Source organism: Neltuma alba, unplaced genomic scaffold, assembly GCF_004799145.2.
Source record: "Neltuma alba isolate B1F8T4 unplaced genomic scaffold, ASM479914v2 tig00002424_pilon, whole genome shotgun sequence".
NCBI lineage: Eukaryota > Viridiplantae > Streptophyta > Magnoliopsida > Fabales > Fabaceae > Neltuma > Neltuma alba.
The window spans coordinates 1-15,446 of record NW_021632857.1 but is presented as its reverse complement, the minus strand read 5'-3'; the positions used below and the strand labels follow the sequence as shown (position 1 = coordinate 15,446).

The 15,446-nt window shown below is 35.3% G+C and overlaps 2 protein-coding genes across 5 annotated transcripts; both read left to right on the top strand.

The window, feature by feature from the left end:
- The first annotated feature begins 4,391 nt into the window (after nucleotides 1-4,391).
- LOC114727029 (uncharacterized) lies at nucleotides 4,392-8,681 on the top strand. Of its 2 annotated transcripts, none has more exons than XM_028913744.1 (9): nucleotides 4,392-4,847; nucleotides 5,433-5,469; nucleotides 5,557-5,635; nucleotides 5,717-5,762; nucleotides 5,841-5,888; nucleotides 6,442-6,510; nucleotides 6,608-6,953; nucleotides 7,072-7,220; nucleotides 7,547-8,681. In XM_028913744.1, exons 1-9 carry the CDS (start codon nucleotides 4,428-4,430, stop codon nucleotides 8,369-8,371), a joined length of 2,019 nt encoding a protein of 672 aa, XP_028769577.1. In that variant the 5' UTR covers nucleotides 4,392-4,427; the 3' UTR covers nucleotides 8,372-8,681. The 2 variants fall into 2 exon arrangements, with proteins under 2 accessions (XP_028769577.1, XP_028769571.1); XM_028913738.1 differs by having other exon boundaries at nucleotides 5,841-5,939.
- A 3,504-nt stretch (nucleotides 8,682-12,185) lies between these two features.
- Nucleotides 12,186-15,415, top strand: LOC114727041 (probable serine/threonine-protein kinase PBL21). 3 transcript variants are annotated; one of them, XM_028913774.1, is made up of 6 exons: nucleotides 12,186-12,522; nucleotides 12,619-12,654; nucleotides 12,725-12,915; nucleotides 13,105-13,294; nucleotides 14,230-14,621; nucleotides 14,945-15,368. In XM_028913774.1, the coding sequence occupies exons 1-6, from the start codon at nucleotides 12,435-12,437 to the stop codon at nucleotides 15,248-15,250; spliced, it is 1,203 nt and encodes a 400-aa protein (XP_028769607.1). In that variant the 5' UTR covers nucleotides 12,186-12,434; the 3' UTR covers nucleotides 15,251-15,368. The 3 variants fall into 3 exon arrangements, with proteins under 3 accessions (XP_028769607.1, XP_028769590.1, XP_028769597.1); XM_028913757.1 differs by lacking the exons at nucleotides 12,186-12,522; nucleotides 12,619-12,654; nucleotides 12,725-12,915 and having other exon boundaries at nucleotides 13,120-13,294; nucleotides 14,945-15,286; nucleotides 15,357-15,415; XM_028913764.1 differs by lacking the exons at nucleotides 12,186-12,522; nucleotides 12,619-12,654; nucleotides 12,725-12,915 and having other exon boundaries at nucleotides 13,120-13,294; nucleotides 14,945-15,272; nucleotides 15,357-15,414.
- Nucleotides 15,416-15,446: the final 31 nt, after the last annotated feature.

Here is a 15,446-nt window from a genome sequence, read left to right as displayed (position 1 = left end):
TTTGCACCTATAGTTTATTAAATGAAATTGGAGTGTATAGTTTTGCTTCGAACTAACTTTTCATCTTTTACAATGAAGACCTGTGGGGTTTTTTTTTTTTAATCGAACTCTCAAGTTTCTGAAAATCATTATATTCCTTTGTCAGGAATTTGTATCCATGACGTTGAAAAATGAATAAAGAGCCTTAATCTTCAATTAATCTTTTTAGTTCTTGAAGTTCTTAATTGTCATCATTTTTCTAAAATGCACCAATGTGTCATTTTTCCATTTTCTTTTCATTTTTTGTCTTAACCTTGATAATGTCTTGAACCATAGAGTTCTTTTAAAACATTTCACTAAAGGACCTAATTTAATATGAACTACGAGACTCGTTGATTAGTGTTATAGTGGATTAATTTTTTTTTAATGGTTATAGAGGATTAATAATAAGCAGTTGAGAGGTAATTTTCTGACACATGAGCAAGATGATTTTTTTTTTTTTGGTCAAGTAGGGAAAAGGTTTTGTAAATCGACATATATACGTGCCCGCGTGCATGAAAATATGAATAGAGACTAGAGAGTTTATCAGTTATCTTGCCATTAATCGTGTTTTAATTTTTTGGCCAAAAAATTGTTTTAATTTTAAGTATTTTTCAGATCATTTATTTTATATTATTGTATGCCCGCGTGCATGAAAATATGAATAGAGACTAGAGAGTTTATCAGTTATCTTGCTATTAATCAATGGGAAAATGGCAATAAAATACCACTTGAATTTTAAAAAGACAGATAAGGGACCTGAATAAGTAAAATGACAAATAAGGCACTGGGTACCAATCTGGAATTCATATTTTCGGCCAAAAGACCAAAATGCCCTGATGAATGCGGGAAGACCAAAAGCTGAAAGTGAGAGAAAGGAGAGAGGAAGACCGACGCAGTGAGAGAAAGGAGAGAGGAAGACCGACGCTGATGAAATGCGGGAAGAAGAAAAGAAGAATGTTGGAAATGCTATTATCTTACTCCTTCACATCACCATTCTGTAGAGATTGTTGATTTTGGTTGTGGGAAAGAGGATTTGTAGTGAGAGAGGGAGTGAACCGAAGCGGAAATCAGCAAGCAATTACGTAACGTAACTGCTGTCATATGCCTGCTGGTTTTTGGTAAATCCCATTACGTGGATGGTAAATTTCACTATACATGTAGTTAATTATGAATTTTACAAAATACATATTGTGATTTACAACTTTTGTAGTGAAAGTGACTACTTTGTTAATGGGTTTTGCAACCTGTTTTCAGGAGATAAACAACTTGTTTGTAAAAATTAATAAAATTTCACGCTAAATTTGACAAAACGTATAGTGGGATTTACAACTTCCGTAGTAAAAATGACCACTTATTCAATGGGTTTTGTAACTTGTTTTCAGGGGATGGGCAGCTTGTTTCTAAAAACTAATAAAATTTCCTACTAAATTTGACAAAACACATAGTGAGATTTACAACTTTCGTAGTGAAAATTACCACTTCTTAAATGAGTTTTGCAACCTCTTTTCAAGGAATTGACAACTTGTTTCTAAAAACTAATAAAATTCCATGCTGAATTTTACAAAACAGAGAGTGATATTTACAACTTTTGTAGTGAAAATTACCACTTCTTAAATGAGTTTTGCAACCTCTTTTCAGGGGATAAGCAATTTGTTTCTAAAAACCAATAAAATTTCATGCTGAATTTTACAAAACACATAGTGATATTTACAACTTTTGTAGTGAAAATTACCACTTCTTAAATGAGTGTTGCAACCTCTTTTCAGGGGATGAGCAACTTGTTTCTAAAAACCAATAAAATTCCATGCTGAATTTTACAAAACACACAGTGATATTTACAACTTTTGTAGTGAAAATTACCACTTCTTAAATGAGTTTTGCAACCTCTTTTCAGGGGATGAGCAACTTGTTTCTAAAAATCAATAAAATTTGACGCTGAATTTTACAAAACACACAGTGATATTTACAACTTTTATAGTGAAAATGACCACTTCTTAAATAGCTTTTGCAACCAGTTAATTCAATGTGACTACAAAAGTTGTCACTTTTATTAGTTTTTACAAACAAGTTGTTTATCTCCTGAAAACAAGTTGCAAAACCCATTAACAAAGTAGTCACTTTCACTACAAAAGTTGTAAATCACAATATGTATTTGTAAAATTCATAATTAACTACATGTATAGTGAAATTTACCATTCACGTAATGGGATTTACCAAAAACCAGCAGGCATATGACAGCAGTTACGTTACGTAATTACTTGCCAGTTTTCTGATTTCCGCTTCATCTTTCCGCTTCGGTTCACTCCCTCTCTCACTACAAATCCTCTTTCCCACAACCAAAACCCACCAAATCAACAATCTCTACAGAATGGTGATGCGAAGGATTTAGTTTCATCAACTGGAGGGGATTCGGTTTCGTGGAGTGGAGGGATTGATTTCATCGAGTAGAGGGATTCGGTTTCACTGAGGGGAGGGATTAGTTTCACCGAGTAGATGGATTGGTTTCGCCAAGTGGGGGCAGCTTCTCTTTCGCCGAGTGGGGGGAATTGCTTTCGCTGGGAGGAGGCGAACACAATAAGGGCAATTCAGTCTTCAGGCCAAAAATCAAAATTCCAGATTGGTACCTGATGTCTTCTTTGTCATTTTGCTTATTCAGGTCCCTTATGTGTCTTTTTGGAATTCAAGTGGTATTTTAGTGTCATTTTCCCTTAATCAATTGTGTTTTAATTTTTTGGCCAAAAAAATTGTTTTAATTTTAAGTATTTTTATATTTTATTATTAAATGTTTTATTTAATTTATATTTATATTTATATATTATTATCTGGCTAATCCAATTTGGATTCGTAACTTTCCTTCCTTACAAAAGTGTCTCTTTTAGAACTCGAACTCGAGATCCAAAGGGATCTAGCGGTGCAAGAACCAATTTTTTGTTAATATTTAATTTATTTTTATGCTATATAAATAGAAATGCATTCGTGGTGCATTAATTAATAAATGAGTTAAAATTAGTGTGAAACTATCCTATTATATATATGCCCATTGCATCATAAACTTCTATTATATTAATTAATAATTAATATGCTCTATCAATCGAATGCGTGAAGAAAGATCCTTGAAAGTTATTTATCTACTAATCGTAGACACATTAAATATGACACCAAAAAAATTATAACAAATATTGTACTCGATATCTGATAAAAATAAAAACATTACTAAAATACAATGACTTCCCTTCTATTTTATTAAAATTGTAGAGAACTCCCCTTTATTTTTAAAACACAGACTTTAATTCAATTTTTTAACACTGCTAAAAGTGTTTTGTTATAACTTCTAAAATACTTGATTTTATTTGCTGAAGCTATGGCTAAAAATTTAAAATTATTTATTTGGCCTCATAATCTAATGGTTTACCTCTTTTCCATTTGGGAAAAAAAAAGTAATCAAGTTTGATAATATAGAAGTGAATTTTTATAAAATATTATAATTAATAAACATAAATTATCTTAAAATTACTAAAATCTAAATTAAAACTTATCCTCCATTATACAAAATTCCTAGTTCATTAAAATATTTTCCTTACATGCATGCTTATTTAGCCAACACACACATATATATAAATTAAAAAAATACTAAACAAATAAATTTGTACAATTAAAAATTTAAAAGTATACTTTTCTGGCCTCATTTACAAGGCAGGGAGAGAATATATTTTTTGATCTTATTTATAAAAACTGAAAAAAAAATTTGTATGAATTTATAATTTTATCTTTCACTTATTATTATGTTGATTTTGTTTACATGATATATAATATATATTAAAAATAAGAATAAAGTTGAAAAGTTGTTGATTTTTAAATAAAAATTAATAAAATTTAAGGTTTTTTTAATTTGTGTGAAATATGTTATAAGTGATTGATAAATAGGATTAGGGGATTATATATAAAAGTAGTTTTTTTGGTAACCTAAATGATTTATGTTCAAAATTTATATTAAAGAGGGACATTTTGATTTAGGATATGATTTGACTGTTAATTAATAAATAAGTGGATAGAAATATAATCTTATATGGGGGAATTGTGTTATGTAGTTTTTAATTTTAAGTGAGATTTGTACGTAGTTTTTGCAAGATGACAATGTATTTAAGCAATTAAATGGGCGTCCCACATTAAAAATTTATTCTCCTATCTAGTTAGTTTGTACACTTTTAAGAAAGTATTTAATATTAGTTAATTTGTCTTCCTTTTATACTTTATAAATATAGGAAAATGAAATTCATTCCCGGATGGTCACGTGATTTTCACGCGCAAACTGCGATGTCCACATTTTATTTTAATTTCAATTTCAATTCGAGATGAAAAAGGGGAAAAAGGAGGGGGTGTTTGGAGTGCGAGAAAAGAGGAGGAAAATGGGCGAGGTATCTGAAACGATGACGAAGAGGAAGAAGAAGGGACGCCCATCTCTATTAGATCTTCAAAAGCGCACTCTTAAAAAACAACAGCAACATCAACAACAGCAATTGCAACTACAGAACCCGAAATTAATCAATTCACATTCTGACCTAAACCGTCGTCCCACCCGCCGAAACTCCGTTCTTGGTTTAAGGCACGCGACTGAAGAGGGGATTGCTGACGATGACGACGACGACGAGCGCAAAGAGAAAAAGCATAAGCTCTTGGTTGGTTTGAATTCTCATCATCATTATTCGGCATTATCACCGGTTAGTCCGGAGCCGTACGGCACTAACTGGAATGAGGACGGTCACGATCCCGAGGATCCTCGCAAGAGACGCAGGATCAATGTCACATATCAAGGATCAGATGAAACGGTGATCGTCTTGCATTCACCTCTTAAATTAATCCCCTTTAACACCGTCGATTTCGTTTCACGGGATTTTCCTGGAATGACTTTTACAATATGAGATTTGTTTCGTTCGGAATTTCGTGCTCTTATAAAATTTTTACGGTCTCCTCGTCGATTTGGGAGGGAGTGGATGTGTTTGACTGGTCAAGTTTCGGTATTATTTAAGGTGCTTTTGTTTTGGGAAAATTTGGGTGGGGCTCTCTCTCTCTCTCTCTCTTCTTTTCCCCTAATTTAAATCTTCATTATTTATGTATTCCTTATTGGTCGTACTAAATTGAGCAGTCGTCGACCCATGGAATGCACAGATATGCCCAAAAAGCTTCAGTTTGTCTTATCTATTGGTATACTCAGTATTTTTCTTTTTTAAATTCTCCTTTTTCTTCTGCCCACATGTACTCCAGCTGCTGCTTGGAGCTTTTTACTGTTGCTTTTCCCATTGAATTTCGATTCTCATCCCGAGAAACTTATAATAAGTTTTAAAGAAAATCGCGTACATCCATTGCCATTTTAAAGATATTTTCTGGTATTTGATAATGGACTAATTTTGCAGAGTGAAAAGGTTCCGAAAGCGACGGACAGTAAGCATGGTATGAGCCTATCAATCATTTCCCAATTGCTGCTGCAAAGGCTTGGTGGGGAATATTAATGGTGATTTTAATAGTATGTGTTGACAGGTTCGCAGGGGGAGTCCGGCCCCACTACACCTTTGCCAGACAAAAAGCTCTTGGTGTTTATACTTGATAGGCTTCAAAAGTGCGTGTCTTGGTGTTTATTGTCTTGGCTTCTTCTCTCTGTCGCGATTGATTAATTCGACTATATCCTACTGTATTGCAGAAAAGATACCCACGGAGTGTTCTCAGAACCTGTGGATCCAGAAGAGGTGCATCTTTTGGAATAATATTTGAGTGCTTTAGTTTCCATTACTTACGCTTATAATGAAGCATCTTTATTGCTACAGCTTCCTGATTATCATGATATCATTGAACACCCGATGGATTTTGCAACGGTGAGGAAGAAATTGGATGGCGGAGTTTATAACAATTTAGATCAATTTGAGGTTGGTGGTATGGTGGAACGATTTTGTTTTCTTTTCCTCCCAGTGATTACTTTCTGGTTCCCTGAATGATGAATGATATTTTTTCCCCTCTATTTCTGTTTATGTCTTTATGACGTTTGTGCTGACTCAACGGGCATGATTAAAGAATTGCTGGTCACTCTTATGAAGCCTAATTAATTCATTGAATATGCTCTAACTGTGGCGTGCATTTTTCTACTTTCCGTTTTTGCTTGATCTTATATCAGATGCATTATTTCCTCTGATGAGAACATCATCATTAAACAAAAGAACAATCGTTTAAGGATATAGGGGCAGAAAATATACATTTACTATTCTTCATGACTAGCTATTGCTTTTCCATCACACAGGTAGTTTGTCATTTATAAGCAAATGCTGTCTTCCATAAGTTAATTGTCACTTTTTGCCTTTACATTTTAGTATGTGGTGTAGATTCTATCTAGTCTTAGAGGAATTTGAACACGCTGCTTCTTCATTCTTGCAGAAAGATGTATTCTTGATATGTTCAAATGCAATGCAATATAATGCACCAGATACTATTTATCACCGGCAGGTTTTGGGGAAGTCTGAAGCTGTAGTGTAGTATTTTCTTCCCTATCCGTATATTTGCCATTTGTTTGTTGTGACTTGAAGACTGAATCTTTTCTCAGGCCCGAGCAATGCAAGAGTTGGCCAGGAAGGACTTTGCTAATCTGAGGCAGGATAGTGATGATAGTGAACCACAGCCCAAAATTGTGAGAAGAGGTAGGCCGCCAGGCAAGAATTCAAGAAAGTCGTTGGGAATGTCTCCCTCTGAGTGCGTCGCTCCTGATTCTTCCTCAGATGTAACACTTGCTTCGGGAGGAGATAATGGCAGTGGCGGCCCTAACAGTTATAATTTGAGAAAAGGAACAGGTAAGTTCCAGCCTGCAGATTCATTAGCCAGGACTTCACATAACACCTTAAACAGTACGGGATATACTAATTGGTTGTCTGAATGGGAGAATGAATTTCCAGGTCAGGGTCTATTCCTTTAACTTTTGCCCCCTCCCTTTCAGTTTGGATACAGAAAATAAGAGCTGTACATGGCTCATTTATTGTAAATCTTGCTTCTTTTTCATTATTTTCCTTGCAGCTTCTGTTTTAAAAGCTGTTTTAAGATATGGAAAGAAGCAATTCATGGTTGACGAGACCAGGCGTGAAACGTACAAGCATCTAGTGGCTACTGAGGATGAACCTCCAGTACTGGCTACAATTGAAGAAGAATTCAAAAAACTAATCGCGGTACAAACTTATTTTATTTTTCATTTTTTTAAAAAAAAAAAATCATTTGCCCCAACCAGATGCTGGAAATCTGTAAACCATTGCTAAGTTTTCACAGATGCAGATAGTAGTGCTAGGTTACGCCTTTGTTCATAATTCTGTTTTACCATAGAAGGATGATACTTTAAATACCTTGTGTACCCTCCAATTGCTTTTACTTTTCAATTCATAACAACCATCTTTACTTGTTGAAATGGTTAAAGATTATTTACCATTTTATTTAGACGGCTTTTGTCTCGGTGATAAAGTTTAGCCCTTCTTTTTCTTGTCTTTGTAATTTAAATCAGGTGGGTTTAACTGTGAAGCATAGCTATACGAGAAGCCTGGCCCATTTTGCTGCTGATCTTGGTCCAGTTGTTTGGAAGATTGCTGCAAGGAAAATCAGCAGTGTTTTACCAGGAGGACAAGAATTTGGTCCTGGATGGGTAGGAGAAGATGAGGTGTCACAGAGCCAACAGTTTGCAATTTATGACCAGGATAGATCTTTAGACGCTTTTGTGCCAGACAATCGTTCAAGTAGATTTCTTCCTCCATCTGGCTCGTTTTCTGGTGGATATAAATCATGCTTACAAAGTGGAGACGTGAAATCAATTAGAGGATTGAATTTTCAAAATGAGCTTAATTCAGTTAACAGTGTTGATTCTGGCATTGAATATGTGGTTCCTTCATGGATTAAGCAGGATTCTGTTGTTCGCTCTGACGATGTAATAGGTTCAAATGACCGGCTAGGTCCTAATTTTTCACCTCAAATGAGGATGGTAAACCTTTCTGACTTAACCGGGCTGCCAAGTTCGGGTGATGGTTCTCGAATGATTGACAAGGGTATAACTGGCAACTTTGCTGCCTGCTTGATGCCTTCAGAGATGAGTTCACCCGCAAAGACCCAAATCTCAAACGACTTTGGTCAATCAGATTCCAGTAATATGTTGGCGGAGGAATCTGGCTCTGATTTTCAAAAAGGGCTCGCTGTTAAACCATTGATAATTCCTGTGAAACACAATTCTTTGTCAATTGCTGATGATTTAAATAGGAAGATTGGAGCAACAAATGCATCTAGCTCCAGTGTGGATACTGGTTCTCATCTGCAGCCCAATTTGGCACTCCAGCTTTGATGGTGGATTATTTATTCTCACTTGTTCCATCAAAGTTTTGGAGCTTAATGAAACAGAATGAAAGATTGGACCATTTTAAACATTTGACTTAGAATGGGGAGTGGCTTTGAGGCGGTGGTTGTAATTGGTGGTTGTACCGCAAATTCAGTTTCCTATTTGTATAGTTACGGCATTGAACACTAGAGCATCATTTTCACGCTATTGAAATGAATTTATGGTCTCCCAAGATTATCACGGAAGTTTCTTAGTTTTTGGTAGATGTAGTGTGAATTGTGGATCACTGAGCAATGCGAGTTCGCTTTGTGTAGCAGATCCTTGGGAGATGGGAATTTCTTTTGTAAAAAATATATAAGTTCACGTTCCTCATTATTATTATTCTATCTGGGGCATGATAGGAGAGAAAAATATGTAGTTGGAGAATATTAGATCAGAAAGCATTCAACATGAAATGGCATAATTAATGTTGTGGGTTCGATCTGTATGTTCACGCCAAGTGAAAGGGAAAAAAATGACGACGTGAGAACTATTTTCATGAGTTTTATGATAGTCAAATTTTGATTGACTTGTTGTAAACTGCCGAGGTGTTGCAAGGTTTTTTTTTGGTTACAAAGGAGGGCAGAGCCCGAAACACTAAAAGTTAGCCAACAAGGGGACTGAATCCCATACACTCAGTAGCAACTAACGAACGCAAACTAGGAGGACACGAATCTAAGAGCGAGGAGCTGGATAAGCCTTCTTTAGCTAGGAAATCTGCAACTCTGTTCACTTCCCTATTGATGAATCTAATTTCCAGCTCATCAGTCTTCCCAGGTGTTGCAAGTTTGAATGCTCTGATGGAGCCACCGCGACTAGCAACGGGCCTTACAGTGGACAGCTTCACCAATGTTGCATCACTGGGGAACGTTTTCTAAAAGCCAGACTATGAATCCTAAAGAACATCGCTTTCAATATGTGATAGCTCGGGACTTGATTTGTACAAGCATTTTTAATCTTCGTATACATCAAATGCCTCCGCGTACAACAACTCGCGTTTGTGATTGTCATGTTTAAATGGCATGCTCCACAAATCACCTAGAGAATGAAGGGGCGCAAACGTAGATCCACAGGTTATTACCAATTATAAATTTTATTAGTTAAAACTGCCTCTTAAACTGAAGAGAATTTTAAAAAAAAAAAAAAGAAAAAGGGCCATTATAGTCGTCTATTGGGAAAAAGCGGGTGAAAGTTTTTGTGTTGTCCAAAAATTTCTGGGAGTGATATTGTGTCCATTGACATCTCCACTTCTCCACATCGAAATTGGGATTGGCATGCTGCACGTCTAAGGAAATTTTGTAACAGGGAAAAATGACGCCTGACAACTTGAAAACACACACGTATTAACACTTTGACTATAAATTTTAAAAATGATTCCTTGTTTGATAAATAAGATATAATTTATGGACAGAGAACATAGTGACTTACTACTTCCGGTCCTAATTATAAGAGCCAGTTGACTAATTTGAGAAAATTAAGAAAAAAAGTTAAGTTAGTTATTTGTAATAAATAGGTGTTGTCTTTCCTAAAATATCCTTACTAATCAAGTATGTTGGCCAAAACTATAATTATCAGAAGGACTATTTTGGAAAAAATTGAGTAAATATGAGAGACAAAATAGATTGGGGTCTTATATTTAGGACCAACACAAAAGTCAAACGGATCTTATATTAAGGACTAGAGGTAGTGTAAAATAAAGGACATGCAAGTTTACAAGATTTTTTTCCTGGTGCTTTCATAATTTTACCCTTGCATCATTTGCAATTTTCAAGTTTCAACTAAACTTCCCAGATTATGAAAATCATCACACGAGAACCGAAAAATGTTATTCTTCTAATTCTATTTATAAGTCACTTCCAACATATTTCATACAGACAAAAGAAAAATCTTAAATTTTATTAACTTTAATTTAAAATTTAATAACTTTTTAACTTTATTCCTATTTAATATACATTATACTTCATCTAAACAAAGTCAATGCAACAATAAATTAAGGGTAAAACTATACATTCATACAAAAAATTCTTTCAGTGTCCTGTAAATAGGACTAAAAAATGTCATCTTTACCTATAAATAGAACCAAAAGAGTATTTCAAGCTGTTCAGAGCTGGCATTGTTTGGAATCGTGCTTCCTATAGAGAGAGTGAGAAGCAAGAGTGAATTGTTTGATCTGGGATGTAAATGGAGACATAGGGTGTGTTTGGTTGGAAGGAAGGGTAGGGGAGAGAAAATGAGCCCCTCCCCTCATTTGGTTAGAAATTTTGAAGGGAAGGAAAACTAAAATCTCTCCTCCCCTCCCTTTCATATCCCCATTCTGGCTTCCTTCCAAATTGGGGTTTTTTGGAAGGGAGCCAAAATGTTAGACCATTTTGCTCTCATATTTTTGTGATATTTCATTGATGCCTATAAAATATATTATTATAATATTTATTTTAGACAAAAATATATTATCATAAGAAAAAATAAATATAAATATTATTATAATTAAAAATATATTATACTCCTCTGGTCTTTAATATAGGACCCAATTGCTGAGTTGGTTTTGGTCCTAAATATAAGACTCATTTATCATATTTATCAATTTTTTTTAAATTACCCCTATGGATACTCTATCAACCATAATCAAGTAGAAGATAGAGAGGGGTATTAAGAAAGATGATTATGGTATTTTAGGAAAAACGTGTCACAATTTTTATAATTAACTAACTTACCTAACTTTCTTAATCTAATCAAATTAGTTAAATGGGTCATATATTAAAGACCGGAGGAGTAATAAAAATTAATTTAAAATAAAAAAATTATTGCAATGAAAAATTATATTATTACAAAGTGAATTAATTTTCACAAATATATTATGTTATTAATTAAAATATATTTTAAAGTTGGGAAAAAAATAGAGAGGGAAAATTTTCTTTTTTTCCTGAGCATATAAAATTTATTAATTTGATTATTTAAATTATATTATTATATTTATTAAAATAAAAAATTACTGTACTAATTTTGAAATACACATATTAATATGATAAGACTGAATATTTATTGAATTATATAATTTGAAATAAGATGTAAATGAAGTTATATAATATATAAATAAAAATATAAACTAATATATAAAGGTAAAATGATAAATTGATTGTTATTATCTCTCCCCTCCCTCTCTTGAGTCAGATAAGGGATCATTCAATATCCTTTTCTTTTTTTTTTTAATCAAATCAAATAAGATAACATTAAAACTTTTTTATCCTTCCCTCATACCAAATAGACCTGTAAAAAAGAGAGAGAGGGTAGTGTCACGCTTATCACCCTTAAAAATAAAAATAAAAAATAAAAGTATGCACATTAGGAAAAGCCAGGCCAGCCCAAGCTAGGCATTTAGTGGGAATGTAAAGGGGCCCAAGCAGCCGGGGGCAAAATGATAAAATGACAAAACCATCCTTTCTGATGCCGGGACCGTAACGTTTAAATACACAAAAGGGTTGGAAGATGGACAGCGACCCCGATAATCATGCTCTCACATTGATTCCGTTCATTTTATTTTTATGATATCTTCTGGCTTTTTTTAATGGTGAGATAATAAAATTATTAAGCATCAATTAAATTTCCCACTGGTGTGTATTAGTCAGAACTAAGAACTCTCCTTGAGAAGCCGCAATCATCATCATCATTTATTATTATAGTCGAGTCTGTTCCGCTCAGCATGCCGCTAAATGGGTTTTGCGTCCAAATTTGGCGTTAGCCATTTACAAAATGCAGATTCGTCTTCACGCGTGAATTCCATTCCCCCGATTTTTATTACACCACAAATTAGGAAGCCGCCAGATTGGGTTGTTTGTGAATTGGGAAAAGATTTTTTTTTTGTAGGGAATTTTTGGACTAATTTTGGGAGGAGTGAGCCGTTGTTGATCTGGAGGTGCAAGACGGGAGAGCCAAAATCCTCTCTGAGTCTGTCTGAGAAGAGTTTCATCTCCGTCTTCATCTTCATCTTCTTTCAAATATTATTATTTGAAAGCAAGAGCCGTATGATTGGGAGATGAGCTGCTTCTCTTGCATTAGTCATCGCCGTTCAGATGCCAGCAGAATCCAAATTGATAATGCTCCTCGATCTACCTCTTCTTCCGGTCTCATTCATTTCCCCTCTCCTTTATTCTTCCATTTCCCAGACTTTTTTTTTTTTTTTTTTGCCTATTGTTTTAATAGGCATCCGGGTTTTGCAGGGACTGGGCGCTCCAAATCTCATGCCCATAGTGGCGGTAAGGGTTTTCTTTTATTTATAACCCACCCGTTGGCTTGTGGATCTTGTTGATTATGTAATGTCTGCAGACGATAGAAGCAAGGGAGGATCCTATGATGGGAAGGGGAAGAATGGCGTCGCCGGCAGCCCAAAAAGCAGTGCTGCCCGTAGTTTCACTTTCCGTGAACTTGCAGCGGCAACCAGGGGCTTCAAGCCAGTGAATTTGATTGGGGAAGGAGGTTTTGGAAGGGTTTACAAAGGTCGTCTTGATACAGGCCAGGCATGCCACGCTTCCATCTCTTTTTCCTTCATCACCTCCTCACAGGCCTCCTAGCAGTTTTCCTTTTCAAAACCCTTTTTTTTTTTTTTAACTTCTGATTTTCTAATGTGTCTGACTCCGATCTTTTGAATATTCCATGTTGTTGCTGGGGCTTGCAGATTATTTTTATGGCTTATTTTCTATTTGCAGCTTGTTGCCGTCAAACAGTTAAATCACGATGGTCATCAAGGTTTTCAGGAATTCATAGTGGAGGTTCTCATGTTAAGCCTGCTACACCATTCTAATCTTGTCACCTTGTTTGGTTACTGCACCGACGGAGATCAAAGGCTTTTGGTTTATGAATATATGCCTATGGGTAGCCTGGAAGATCATCTTTTTGGTAATCTTATTACTTTCTTTTCTTCTTTCTTTTGTTTCTGCACCTCTTGTCATTTGGAGGTTCTAATTCCAATCTTCTGTATGGCTACGTGATTGAATGTTTGACATGTCCTATGAAGGATTTTGTTAAAACTTAAGCACGTAGGGGTTGCTTTCCTTTTGATATTTTGCCATACCTGGTTGGTACTTTCCTTTTTGCTGTTCATTAATTCAGCCGTTATGTTTAATATGTGTTGTTGTTAGTAATTTACGCAACTATGCTCCTTGATTACAAAAACCCAATATTTTCTGATGAAAATATTAGATCATTAGTTTATCCTCGCGAGGTCATTTTCATTTGAATTTGAGGATGTATAACATGTCCTTATGCCTTTGTTTGTGGGGAATGTGTTTCTTTTACGTGTAACTCTTGCCAATTTGACGTTCCGCGTGAAATTTCTTGTTATTTTAATACTAATAATAGGACTACAAATGTGAATGACAACCATATTTTGGGCCTATTCAAAGACAATGATGCCAGTACATCTAGACCAAGATAGAAAGAAACAACTGCATCGTTCATTTTCTAACTTGTGTCGTGTCAAATGGTTGCTGATTTGTTCACTGAAGGGAATGGTTTGAACTTTGATGTTTCTGCACCTCCGCAACAGAGTATCAAAATTTTTTCTATTCGGGTTTTTGCATCACTGAACTGATGATTCTAAATTTTTAGAAACTGAATTTCTCCACTTTGTTTTGAAGCAACTTTAAGATGTATGGTAACGTGAAAACATTCATCCTTTTTGCTTACCCTTTCTCCCTCTTTCTGCTGGTTTTGTTAGATATATCTTCTATAATGTTTATGGAAAACAGGCACATCAGTTTGAATAGTCTGCATACACTATTAGGAAATTATCAGATACTGCCCAGAATTAGTGTGCATTTCTGTTTTTTCAGATATAAAACCAAACCAAGAGCTGCTAAGTTGGAATGATCGGATGAAGATTGCTGTTGGAGCTGCACGAGGGCTTGAGTACCTTCATTGTAAAGCAAATCCTCCTGTTATCTATCGGGACTTGAAATCTGCAAACATATTATTAGACAATGACTTCAACCCAAAACTCTCAGATTTTGGGCTTGCTAAACTTGGTCCTGTTGGAGACAATACTCATGTTTCAACCAGAGTGATGGGAACATATGGCTACTGTGCCCCAGAATATGCCATGAGTGGCAAACTGACTCTTAAATCTGATATCTATAGCTTTGGTGTGGTTTTGATGGAGTTGATTACTGGACGAAGGGCAATAGATGTCAGTAAGAAGCCGGGGGAGCAAAACTTAGTTGCATGGGTAAATGTTTGGGTCTTTTAAAAGATAGGTTCTCCCCTTCTTGGAGGAGACGTGGAAGTTTTAAATTAATTCTTTCTTCTGAAATCTTTTCTCTGGTATAGATAACGTGTTTTTGAATTGTAATCAATGTTAGTAGGTAGAAAATGGAGTGTTTTTCCTTTAAAATGCCTGCTATCTCCACGATTCCTTTTTTCCACAGGGATTCTGTGGCATGGCAATACATGTTTTAAGCTTTCTGTATGGTTGTATCTATATTCCCCTTCCTTACGCGTGGAAAATTTCAATTTCTGAAACTTTTTTTTCCCAACTCTGGTTGCTTGCAGTCTCGACAGTTTCTCAGGGACCGGAGCAAGTTTGTACAGTTGGTTGATCCTCGTCTTGACGGACAATTCCCCTTGCGCTGTTTGCATCATGCGATTGCTATCACTGCAATGTGTCTGCAAGAGCAACCGAATTTCCGCCCACTTATTGGTGATATTGTTGTTGCACTGGAATACTTGCACTCGCAGAGTAAAGCCTCAGAAGTCCTTAAAGGTGGGGAGCAATGTCTGCCACGTCGATCGCCATCGCAACTGGACCAATATTGTTTGGAGGAATCAAATTCAAGACTGAGGTCAACTTCCGCCTAAGATTTTGAGTAGATATTTCCATGTCAGTCCAAAACTGTAAGCAGCCGTCTTCCATACTTTGAATTGTATTGATATTACTTCAAGTAGTGAAAAATTATTCTTGCAGATTGCTTAACCGTAATGGGCATGGAAGCTGTTCTTGTATAGGCTTAAAATTCATGAGGCGCTATCACTTACATCGCGCCATTCCAACCAA